The sequence below is a fragment of the Sinocyclocheilus grahami genome, unplaced genomic scaffold (assembly GCF_001515645.1).
Source record: "Sinocyclocheilus grahami isolate Dianchi unplaced genomic scaffold, SAMN03320097.WGS_v1.1 scaffold624.1, whole genome shotgun sequence".
NCBI classification, from domain to species: Eukaryota; Metazoa; Chordata; class Actinopteri; order Cypriniformes; family Cyprinidae; genus Sinocyclocheilus; species Sinocyclocheilus grahami.
The window spans coordinates 40,405-52,818 of NW_015505803.1; the positions used below are offsets into that span (position 1 = coordinate 40,405).

General features: G+C 39.8%; 1 protein-coding gene and 1 long non-coding RNA gene across 3 annotated transcripts in view; one reads left to right on the plus strand and one right to left on the minus strand.

Annotated features, from left to right (window-relative positions):
- cbsb (cystathionine beta-synthase b) overlaps positions 1 to 9,310 on the plus strand; it is an 18,883-nt gene extending 9,573 nt beyond the window's left edge. The window contains exons 9-13 of one of the 2 annotated variants that reach the window (XM_016241505.1): positions 5,890 to 5,967; positions 6,214 to 6,348; positions 7,331 to 7,439; positions 7,755 to 7,839; positions 8,996 to 9,065. In XM_016241505.1, coding sequence (XP_016096991.1) covers positions 5,890 to 5,967; positions 6,214 to 6,348; positions 7,331 to 7,439; positions 7,755 to 7,839; positions 8,996 to 9,009 — 421 coding nt within the window. In that variant the 3' untranslated portion in view covers positions 9,010 to 9,065. The other variant, XM_016241504.1, reaches the window with a different exon arrangement.
- LOC107557922 (uncharacterized) lies at positions 9,268 to 11,978 on the minus strand. The gene is made up of 2 exons (XR_001605439.1): positions 11,459 to 11,978; positions 9,268 to 9,669 (listed from the first exon to the last, which is right to left on the minus strand). It is a non-coding gene; the product is annotated as an uncharacterized lncRNA (long non-coding RNA).
- Positions 11,979 to 12,414: the final 436 nt, after the last annotated feature.

The following is a 12,414-nucleotide window of genomic DNA, read 5'->3' on the forward strand; positions in this document are numbered from 1 at the left end:
TTTTTTTTTTTTGTTCCTATCCTCTGTAGGTAAAATAGACATGCTGGTAGCCGGAGCTGGCACTGGTGGCACCATCACTGGCATCGCTCGCAAGCTGAAGGAGAAATGCCCTAATATCAAGGTGAGGCTCAGATCAGTACATAAATTCTGATACACCAGTCAATGAACTTGTTTTCCATCTATCTGTCTGTTTGCTTATTATTTAAAGGGGTCCTATTATGCTTTTTCACTTTTAATTTTAGTCAGTGTGTAGTGTGTATGTTTGGGCATAAAAAATCTTCAAACTTACAAATCTCAAAGTCCACTTCAAAGGGAGATATTTCGCTTTTAAAAAATCCCTTTTCAAGAACTACAACGAATGGCTCGTTTGGACTACAGCGTTTGCTTTCCGGGTTTTGTGATATCACAAAGCGGTCCATTAGAATATCATTAAATAATAGAATTTACACTTCAGTTATGAGACTAGTGTTTCCCATACATTGTGTTTTTATATCACTGTATTTCTGAAGGAAACCGACTGTCTTCAGAAAATTGGATGTCATTTTCATTTAATCTTGTATGTAATGTCTGATAAAGCAGTGTTTTTTTTGAGCGGAGTGCCTGTACAGCTTTTACCCCCAACAGCGCCTCCTGCTGGCAGAGAATGAGTTTGCATATGCATATATATATATATATATATATATATATATATATATATATGCGCCCCGCCTGGGAAACACTGGACTACAGTATAAATAAATTCAACTGTATAACAGTTTCACTGCAATTCATGTTAGAATTAAAGAACAATACAAATAATACATATGCAGTTATCTGTACATAGTAAATGCAGTTATTTTTAAGTGGTTGTTGACAACCTATCTAAAACGTGATTTAGAAAAAAACAACTAATGTTAGCACTCTAATATGTCTTGCAATATCTGTGCGTGCAAATTTTGGCAATATTGATGCCATCCTTAACTATACCGGAGCAGACGGAACTTGCTGCTTTGGCAAGGGGCGGGGCAGTACTGAAACACCGTCTAAGCTGTTCGCCAGTCACAACGTACTGGGACAGCTAACCAATCACATCACATCACATTTAGTTTTTCGGAAGGTGGGCCTTCATCAAACCCCGAAGTTCCGTTTGTGCCAGGATGGGGAGAAAGGTTTTGTAATGTAAATTATGTAAAAAAAAATATATATATGTTTTTCGAACCACCAAGCATGTTCTAGTACACCCCCAAAACAAATTAAAGACATTGTAAAAAAGCATAATGGGACCCCTTTAAGTAGTTTGGCATAATCTTTTATTACTATTTCTTATGAGTAACTACTTCAAGTCTTGAAAGTGTTGTTGTTGTTGAAAGTTTTGTTGTAGGTCATTTTGAATTCTGAATAATTACTATGTTGGAGACGTTGAATTAATTTAAAAACATTTTTACACCATGTTACAATTTTTTTTTCTTTCTTTTTTACGTCATTGTTCTCACATCAGATAGTTGGAGTGGATCCTGAGGGCTCTATCCTTGCTGAGCCAGAGGAGCTGAATAAGACTGATAAGACTCAATATGAAGTTGAGGGCATCGGCTATGACTTCATCCCCACTGTTCTGGACAGATCTGTAAGTTTGCATTTGCGCAGAAGGCTTTTATGCAGTTAAAATGAGTGTTTTATGTTGACTAATGGCAGTTGACCCTATCGCCATGACCGGTCTTAAATTTTACGTTCTGTAATTGACATGTCTTTGTAATGGTTGTGGACTGGTCCTATTAACATATAAAAAAATAGGCCAGTATGCATAGTTTTAAAGCAGAATCATTCAGAAATATGCCGTCGGTCACTCTTGACCAGTGCTGGACTGGTAATCTGGCATACCGGGCATTTTCCCAGTGGGCCGACGCACTTTTGGGCCGGTACAATTTTTTTAAATTTATTTTTTCCGCCAAGGACCGGCCCATCATGCAGGGACAGCTGCCCATAACAAAGCATTAAATAGACGGAGTGATAAGGGATCTTGCTCTGCCTATGTAAATATCGCTTTACCTCTCTTCCACCTTCCTCTCGGTCTCTCAAAATGGACAGACCAAAGGTGATGCTGAAAAGCTCAGGGAAAAGTAGCTTAAAAATGTGGAGGCGGACGCCGCAAAATGTGCCTCGTTGTCGGCATTTGTGAAATGTACACCACAGCGTTATCAAAAACAGGCTTGCTCTGCTGTGAGTGATGCGGTCCAAAGGGACAGGCAGGAGGAGGAGAGGAGTTTAATCGGTAAGGAGATTGATAACAGGGGCTCGCATGAAGGGGAAACGGAGGAATCTAACCTATCCTATGCGTGTGCGCACCATGAGTGTAGAATATGTAAACTTTTTAATAAAACGAAAATTTGTCCCTTGCTCTTTTTTTTTTTTTTGGAACTCCGACTGGATTTGTCTGAAAGAAGAGAGTCATATACACCTAGGATTCCTCGGGAGTGAGTAAAACGCAGCCTAATTTTAATTTTTGGGTGAACTAACCCTTTAAGGGTGGAGGGAGACAGCCTTCACTCCAACCCTTGCTGCAGAAAGGAAAGCACGACTCTGATTGGGCATCTCTGGGGGTCTTCTCGGTGAGAAGAATACCACTCGACGAACAGGTTCCACTTCAAGGCGTAAGTGTCTCTCGTAGACTGTGCTTCCGCTGAAGTGATGGTGTCCGCTACCTCTTGTGGTAGGTCACCTAGAACCTCCACATCCTATCCAGGGACCAGACATGGAGATTCCAGAGGTCCAGACGCAGGTGCCACAGGGTGCGCCGTCTCGGAGTCAGTAGATCCTTCCTCAGAGGAATCTGCCAGGAAGGGGCTGTCGTGAGGAGCATCAGTTCTGGGAACCTGGTTCGGTTGGGTCAGTAGGGTGCAACGAGCAAGACCTGCTCCTTGTCCTCCCTGACTTTGCACAGTGTCTGTGTGAGAAGGCTCACTGGGGGGAACGCATATTTGTGCAGGCTTTGCGGCCAGCTGTGTGCCACTGCGTCCATGCTGAGTGTTCCCTTGGTCAGGGAGTATAACAGCTGGCAGTGGGACATTTCTGGAGAGCCGCTCTGAAACGTCTCCAAATCAGCTGGACCATCTGGGGATGAAGTCTCCATTCTCCCGGAAGCGCTGCTATTGACAGCTCGTCGGCTGCACGGCTGAGCAGACCCGGAATGTGAATGGCCAGAAGCAACCTCAGGAACTTCTGACTCCAAAGGAGGAGGTGGTGAGTGAGTTGTGACATGTGACGGGAGTGCAGATCACCTTGCCGGTTGACGTACGCAACGGTCTCAGTGTTGTCCGTATGAATTGCTTTCGCCAAAGAGGCCGGTCTGGGACACGGAGGCGTTGAGGAACCGAACTTTGTTGGCGACCCTCATGTCGACCTGACACAGCCAGTGAGGTTTCCACTCAAGCCCTACTCGCTCGGCGGCCCGGGAAAGCATTGTCGTCATCTCTGGATCTGATTCAGGCATTGCCACTGTCCTGGAGGGCGGCAGCGCAGCCAAATCTTCCTCTCCAGAGAGCTCCGGCTCACCCTCCGATGCAGCGATCGAAATCCGATCATCGGAAGGAGCACTAAAGGAATACGGCTGATACGCTCCTTGCAGAGGGCCCAGCATGTTCCTTGGGCAGCTCAACTGGCTGCAGAGTGCTAGAGGAGCGATGGTCCCTCGAGGGTTGATTCCGTGGGGTGTTTGCCATCAGACCACCCGTGCTACTGCCTGAAGTAGTCCTCCCTGACTGCTGCCAGTACGAGAACTAGACGGAGGCAGAGGCAATGGAGCACCACCCCCTTTGAGGTAGCGGAGCCTGGTCCGCAACTCCGAGATGGTCATCTTCCCGCAAAGAGAACATGACTCATCCACGAACACCACCTCAGCTTGCTTAATACCCAGACACATGAGGCAGCAATCGTGACCATCATCCGAGAGAGGCCCAGGATTTAAAAGGGATTTTAGAGAATAAAGATAGTAAAAGAACTAGAATTTATTGTAATGCTTTTGAACTATTTGCAAATATGTTTGTTCAAATAGGCAAGCATTCACTCTAAATCATATGCCTAATATGCCAAAAATCACTCTGTTAATGTTTCTTGTCTCATCACATTTAAGGTGGCCTATTATGCCCCTTTTTACAAGATGTAAAATAAGTCTTTGATGTCCCTAGAGTGTGTATGTGAAGTTTATATGTTTGTTCAAATAGGCAAGCATTCACTCTAAATCATATGCCTAACATGCCAAAAATCACTCTGTTAATGTTTCTTGTCTCATCACATTTAAGGTGGCCTATTATGCCCCTTTTTACAAGATGTAAATTAAGTCTTTGATGTCCCTAGAGTGTGTATGTGAAGTTTTAGCTCAAAATACCTTACAGATAATTTTTTTTATAGCTTGTTAAAATTGCCACTTTTAGGGTATGAGCCAAAACGTGCCGTTTTCGTCTTTCCCTTTAAATGCAAATGAGCTGTTGGACAATGGTAGCTTTAGCAACATTAGCCTTACAGCGTGCCAAGAACCTCTTTCGGAAAGGCAATTAGGAAAACAAACGCGTGATGCTTACTACTTCTGGAGGTGTAGCTGGATCACGAACAGTTGGCACTACTCCATCCTTCAGGAGCAACTTTTGTGCAAACCTGCTTTATACTGACCCTCATTCACCAAGCAGTCCGGTATAAAATGATTCGTGCAGACATAAACGAATTTCGGTAGAGTTGAGGGAGCATTTTCTTCGAAAACAAAATTAATCCACCTTGTCTTCAACGGCTCAGATTTCAGGAGTAAGGAGAGAGCTATGTGGATTCATAGATCCAGCTACAGAACTCCTAAAACGCAATGGTGGACCGTGTACAACTGGCTGTGAACTCGCTCAGGGCGGTTCTATGTTAAAACGGCAGTGTCTGTCAACATTTGTGGGTGGGGCCTGTGGCTAATGTGACATCACATTAGCACCAATTCGGGAAAACGGGTAGTTGGGAGACACTGCTTATGATTTATGGGGATTAAAAAAAAGGCAGACATAAACGAATTTCGGTAGAGTTGAGGGAGCATTTTCTTCTAAAACAAAATTAATCCACCTTGTCTTCAACGGCTCAGATTTCAGGAGTAAGGAGAGAGCTATGTGGATTCAAACATCCAGCTACAGAACTCCTAAAACGCGATGGTGGACCGTGTACAACTGGCTGTGAACTCGCTCAGGGCGGTTCTATGTTAAAACGGCAGTGTCTGTCAACATTCGTGGGTGGGGCCTGTGGCTAATGTGACATCACATTAGCACCAATTCGGGAAAACGGGTAGTTGGGAGACACTGCTTATGATTTATGGGGATTAAAAAAAAGCGAGTGGATGGATTTTTTATCATTATAGGGTGGTTGTGTACACACACTGCCAACACACATTTATGTCCAAACCATGCAAAAAAGTGAATTTTGCATAATAGGTCCCCTTTAAACGAATGAATAGCATAAATTCTAAATGAAAATGGCAACATTTGACAGTAATCTAACTTTTCTATCATAAAACAGTTGACATATATTAAATGTTAAACTAACTAACTTATGTTGAACTATAATAAAAATAAGTTTAATTTAATTAAACGTACTGTATAAGATTACATTTAAAAAAAAAAGTTACGTTTTAGTTGATTACCCCAACACTACTTCCTCAATGAATGGAGTATGTGTACTGTACATGGTATGCAAATTCCATTTCCCATGACGCAGTGCACTGAAAATCCACTTGGTGATGTAAACGCAACACTGTGAGGTCATGTAACAGCAGTGTAGCATGCATTTCAAACATCTATCCTTCCTTGCTATATTAAATTATATTAAAATTGGATGTATTAAGCTTTGTTAATGTACCTTTTAAAACAAATTCTTTGTTCTCCTCACCCTCAGGTCTAAATTTCTTAGTGACAAGTGGATGTGTGAAAAGGGCTTCCTAAATGAGGAGGATCTTGTTGTCAACAAGCCATGGTGAGTGTAAATGCATACCCACATATGCACGCTTTCTTTGAAAGCACCCTTGTTATTTACACACCGATATCCTGTGGAAATATAGACACTCTATGCATCTGCTACTACACTAGTCTGCATTACAGTTACAGTTCAGCTTCTAAATGTAGAGATGTGATCACTCTCCCGAATGACTCTGTCTGTGTCTTACCGTGAGTTTTTATTCCCCTCCCCCTCCTCCCGTCTCCTGCGCTCGTCTATCTGTAGGTGGTGGAATCTGACTCTACAGGAGCTCAGGCTCTCTGCCCCACTGACTGTGCTGCCTTTAGTGTCCATTAAGAAGACCATTCAGATCCTGAAAGAGAAGGCTTTTGACCAAGCCCCAGTGGTGGACGAGGCCGGGTAGGTCATTCATCCAGGAACCTGTTTAACTAGAACTTGACCATTTTCTCAAGCCTCTGAAGATTTTAGTCTCATGTCCTCGAGGAGATCATGTATCGGTGCTAATCGCTTAAATCGATGCAGTGTCACAATTACTGCATATTCAGTGCTACGTAAAAATCGATTAAGTTGAAACATTATGGACAACATTGATAAGGATGTCAGACAATGAGAAGGAAAAATCCTTTAAATATATGTCTTTAAAAAATTGTTCTTAATATATTGAAAAACATTTAATGATATGCTAGGTAATTTTCCATTTACACTTTGAATGCATGCGTGCCTGGTATTCCCTTCGTTATGGGGACCAAATGCCCCCGCAAGTACCAGTAAATTTTGACTTTGTAGGGGCTTTTTTATTTTAGTTTGTCCCTACGAGGAAACAAGCTTATATATCATACAGAATTTATGTTTCGAAAACATACAAATGCAGAAAGTTTTGTGTGAGGGGTAGAGTTATAGTAAAGGGGCTAGAAACTAGTTTGTACAATATAAAAACCATTACGCCTATTGAATGTCCCCATAAAACATGGAAACCTAACGTTGTGTGTAATATAGGTATGGTTTAATTATTACAAGTAATTTTAATTCGGATACTGAAAAATTGCATCATAGAGGTCACTGTCAATAAAGTTTTGTTTTATTAGTTATTTTGAATTGGCTTAATACATTGGTTCTCAATCCTGGTCATTGGAGCACCGCAGCTCTTCACATCTCCCTGATTTGTGTCATCAGCACATTAGAAGAAGCTCCAAGACTGTCTGATAAGAGAGATTTCCAAAATGCACAGGGCTGAGGACTTCCAGGACCGAGATTGAGACCTAAAAGATCTTAATAGAAAAAAAGACTGTCATGTCATTAACCTAAAATTACCTGAATGATAAAACAGATGGTAAGTGGAGTAAGGTGTGGCTCAGTCTGGTGTCTGGTTTTCTCCCTGTAGGCAGATTCTGGGCATGGTCACGTTGGGGAACATGCTCTCATCCGTTCTGGCTGGGAAGGTCAGGCCATCCGATCCCATAAACAAAGTTCTTTACAAACAGTTTAAACAGGTGGGCATGCAAACACAGACACACCCTCCTTTCTGTCATACTGTGCATGCAACAGAAGAACCTAGAAAAAGTATGCACACGACATGTGCAAATAAACCTTGAGACATCATAATCCAGTGCATGTTGTTGGGGTCTGTAACAAAGACTCCTGCTGTTTTGATTTCTGAGGCTTGGATGGAAAAGCAAATAATAGCTGAATAATAACATGTTAATTGTACACGTCAAAGACAATATCAGTACACACAGTGCTACTTAAGCTGCACTGACAGATGTAATGTGATCGCTCAATAGTCGTCTTGTTTCTCTGCTTTGTAGGTGCGCCTAACTGATAACCTGGGCAAACTCTCACGTATCCTTGAGACGGACCATTTCGCCCTTGTTGTGCATGAACAGATTCAGTGTAAGTCATTTGACTCTCCGTTACACCTTTTCCTTATCAATCAGCTGTTCTCCATTTTCTTATTTTTAGTTCTATACACGATATACATAAATGATTCAGAAGTTTGGGTTTAGTAACCCATAGTAGTCCATTTGAAATAAATGCTGTTCTTTTGAACTTTATATTCACTTGGTAGAAGCTTTCAAAATAGAAAGATGCCAACATGCCCTCGAACTTAATTTTACCCAGACTACGACACACAGTTGCTGTCCAATTTAAAAGGTGGGACCTACAGCAAAACTATTGGTGTAAGGAATATAAAGGATTCTCAAAGCCTCTACTTCATGTGATCGAATTAACAAGGTATTGTACAAAGTGTACAAAAGTCTTACCACACAAAATGCAGCACTATTCAGGAACAACCGTCTTATTCATGGAGCTAAATGCAATACGGCACCAATTCCTGATATAGGACACGTGTTTTCCTGAACTCCGGATCACTGCTCCCCTTCCGTTGCCATTTGTGGCAAAGAAATCGCCTACATTGTGTTCCTGTTCAAGGACATTACACTTGCTGCTGTGGCAAACTCGGCCAAGTGCTAGAATAACACTACTGTGAGCTTTGCTTTTAACAATTAACAAACATTACATAAGAATACAAGGCTGCTTTGATAAAATTATTTGTTCTTGTTTTAATCATAAACTCACTTCATTTTGATAAATTTCACAGGAAACAAAACTTCATGTAATTTTGCTTCCCAAGTGAATGTATCTAGATTTAAGAATCTTTAGGCATTTGCACTGAACAACAAGACAAAAATACAGATACAAGTCACATTCTTAATTTTTTTATTGTTATTTTAAACCGTGTGATCAGAAAGTACAGTAAAACTTATTTCCATATTTCAGTGTTTGGGAGCGGAGTTGTTCAAACTTTAAGCTATTTTTTTGTCAAATTAATTAAAAAGTTGCCAACAGAGCTTATTGTGTGCTCCCTAAAAATGTACTTTTAGAGAACGTGTTCCCTTTAAATTATTACTTTTTCTTTACTCTGTCTTTAAAAAAAAAAATGAAGTACCTTCATAACACCTGTAAAAACCTTTGGAATGTATCAAATCTCACTATTACTATTCACTGTTACTATTATTAGTTTTAGTTAACCCTGGACCTCAGTCAGATGAAGTACAGTAAATGCAGGCCATGGTGTCATTGCAGTGGATGGTGTCCGCAGTCTGAATTGCAGTTCCTGTCTTACAGACATGAGCGAAGGATCCCCAAAGATGAGGCAGATGGTGTTTGGGGTGGTGACAGCCATTGACCTGCTGAACTACGTGGCCACTCGTGAGAGGAGGGAACGCTCGCTGTCCGAGTGCTCGCTGTCAGAAGATCAGTGAACAACCAAGAGTGTGAAATCACCATGCTGGAGTGTCCTTTTCTTTTTTTTTTTCACAGTTTTTAAGTTTATTTCTCTGCAAGTGGTATGCTCCATGTTTAAGAAGTTAGAATTATGCTTTTATAAAAGCCAGTCAATATAGATTTACATGTACATTTTTTTTTTCTCCGTTTACCTCATGTTCTTTTATCTCTCTTTATTTGACATTTTAGCTGCTTTGTTAGCCAGTCAGCATAATGAAGTAATATAACAGGTCAGCCAACCACCATTTGTAGATTTGTTTACTTTGCAGATTTGGTGTATATATATATATATGAATGTATTTTCCTTTAATAACTGCATGCAGTTTGATTTGATTTAGTTCAAGTCACATGAATTCATGTGCTCTCTTGTCTAAGCTATAACTACATCGCCACCTAGTGACTGCAATAACTTACGACAGGCATGGAAACTTCAACCTTCTTCAGTCATGCTCTGCTTCTCACAGTTTTTAAGTTTATTTCTCTGCAAGTGGTATGCTCCATGTTTAAGAAGTTAGAATTATGCTTTTATAAAAGCCAGTCAATATAGATTTACATGTACATTTTTTTTTTTCTCCGTTTACCTCATGTTCTTTGATCTCTCTTTATTTGACATTTTAGCTGCTTTGTTAGCCAGTCAGCATAATGAAGTAATATAACAGGTCAGCCAACCACCATTTGTAGATTTGTTTACTTTGCAGATTTGGTGTATATATATATATATATGAATGTATTTTCCTTTAATAACTGCATGCAGTTTGATTTGATTTAGTTCAAGTCACATGAATTCATGTGCTCTCTTGTCTAAGCTATAACTACATCGCCACCTAGTGACTGCAATAACTTACGACAGGCATGGAAACTTCAACCTTCTTCAGTCATGCTCTGCTTCTTGGCACAATTATCACTGGAGCTTGAAAGTAATTTTGTAGTCATGATTGATAGTAATTGACAAAGCAAATACTAAGTGTGTTTTGCAAAGCAAACTGCACCCAGACGGGGTGACTTGACATTTTTCTTGTATTGATGCAAGACCTGATATTGAGTGTAAATAAATCATGGTGGTTTGGACTTGCTTTAAACACACCACTCTGTGTTAAGCAAATTTGATTGTTTCATTTTTCTATGTTCTTTTCGTCTGACCTCTTGTAAATCAAAACTGTAACTAATAGAGACTGAATATGATTGTTTTTATATGAGTTAATGTGAAGTAAATGAATGTGCATGAGGGTGCATTTGCACTCCTGATCATAGTTTCTGTGCATGAAGCTGGGGTCTCTGGCTCAGAATGTCTTTACTGTATGTCATTTGAAGCTATTTTTTTGTCAAATTAATTAAAAAGTTGCCAACAGAGCTTATTGTGTGCTCCCTAAAAATGTACTTTTAGAGAACGTGTTCCCTTTAAATTATTACTTTTTCTTTACTCTGTCTTTAAAAAAAAAAATGAAGTACCTTCATAACACCTGTAAAAACCTTTGGAATGTATCAAATCTCACTATTACTATTCACTGTTACTATTATTAGTTTTAGTTAACCCTGGACCTCAGTCAGATGAAGTACAGTAAATGCAGGCCATGGTGTCATTGCAGTGGATGGTGTCCGCAGTCTGAATTGCAGTTCCTGTCTTACAGACATGAGCGAAGGATCCCCAAAGATGAGGCAGATGGTGTTTGGGGTGGTGACAGCCATTGACCTGCTGAACTACGTGGCCACTCGTGAGAGGAGGGAACGCTCGCTGTCCGAGTGCTCGCTGTCAGAAGATCAGTGAACAACCAAGAGTGTGAAATCACCATGCTGGAGTGTCCTTTTCTTTTTTTTTTTCACAGTTTTTAAGTTTATTTCTCTGCAAGTGGTATGCTCCATGTTTAAGAAGTTAGAATTATGCTTTTATAAAAGCCAGTCAATATAGATTTACATGTACATTTTTTTTTTCTCCGTTTACCTCATGTTCTTTTATCTCTCTTTATTTGACATTTTAGCTGCTTTGTTAGCCAGTCAGCATAATGAAGTAATATAACAGGTCAGCCAACCACCATTTGTAGATTTGTTTACTTTGCAGATTTGGTGTATATATATATATATATGAATGTATTTTCCTTTAATAACTGCATGCAGTTTGATTTGATTTAGTTCAAGTCACATGAATTCATGTGCTCTCTTGTCTAAGCTATAACTACATCGCCACCTAGTGACTGCAATAACTTACGACAGGCATGGAAACTTCAACCTTCTTCAGTCATGCTCTGCTTCTTGGCACAATTATCACTGGAGCTTGAAAGTAATTTTGTAGTCATGATTGATAGTAATTGACAAAGCAAATACTAAGTGTGTTTTGCAAAGCAAACTGCACCCAGACGGGGTGACTTGACATTTTTCTTGTATTGATGCAAGACCTGATATTGAGTGTAAATAAATCATGGTGGTTTGGACTTGCTTTAAACACACCACTCTGTGTTAAGCAAATTTGATTGTTTCATTTTTCTATGTTCTTTTCGTCTGACCTCTTGTAAATCAAAACTGTAACTAATAGAGACTGAATATGATTGTTTTTATATGAGTTAATGTGAAGTAAATGAATGTGCATGAGGGTGCATTTGCACTCCTGATCATAGTTTCTGTGCATGAAGCTGGGGTCTCTGGCTCAGAATGTCTTTACTGTATGTCATTTGATTTGCTTTTTCTTGACTTGTATTGCTGTTATAAGTACTAGTTACAAATAAAGACGTTATTTCCGGAAGGAATACTGGTTGAAATGATTGTTGTCACTACATCTGTCTTTCAGTCCAATAGATGGCAACAGAACATTTTATTCAGGCTGATGTGAATTACAGGTTTTCGTCAGTTTCCCCCAAACAACAGTAGTGAAAATGTTTAAAAGTTGTCAAATATATACATATATATATATATATAGTTCTTACATTTTGAATAGTTTAAAGAAATTAGGCTTGCATTAACAAGGAATAATGTGAAAGGCATAAAATGCCACAAATCAGTTTAATCTTTACTAAATTAAAATTCTATGAATAAACACAAAATAATGAATACAGCAAGGTGTAGCAGCACAATGACTGGTATCTGCCTCGGTTAAAAAAAAAAAAGTTACTTTTACATCTCAGATTTTATTTTTCACCTGAGTTATGTGTCTGCTACACATTTGAATTGAGTTTGTGGAAAGTCGTGGCA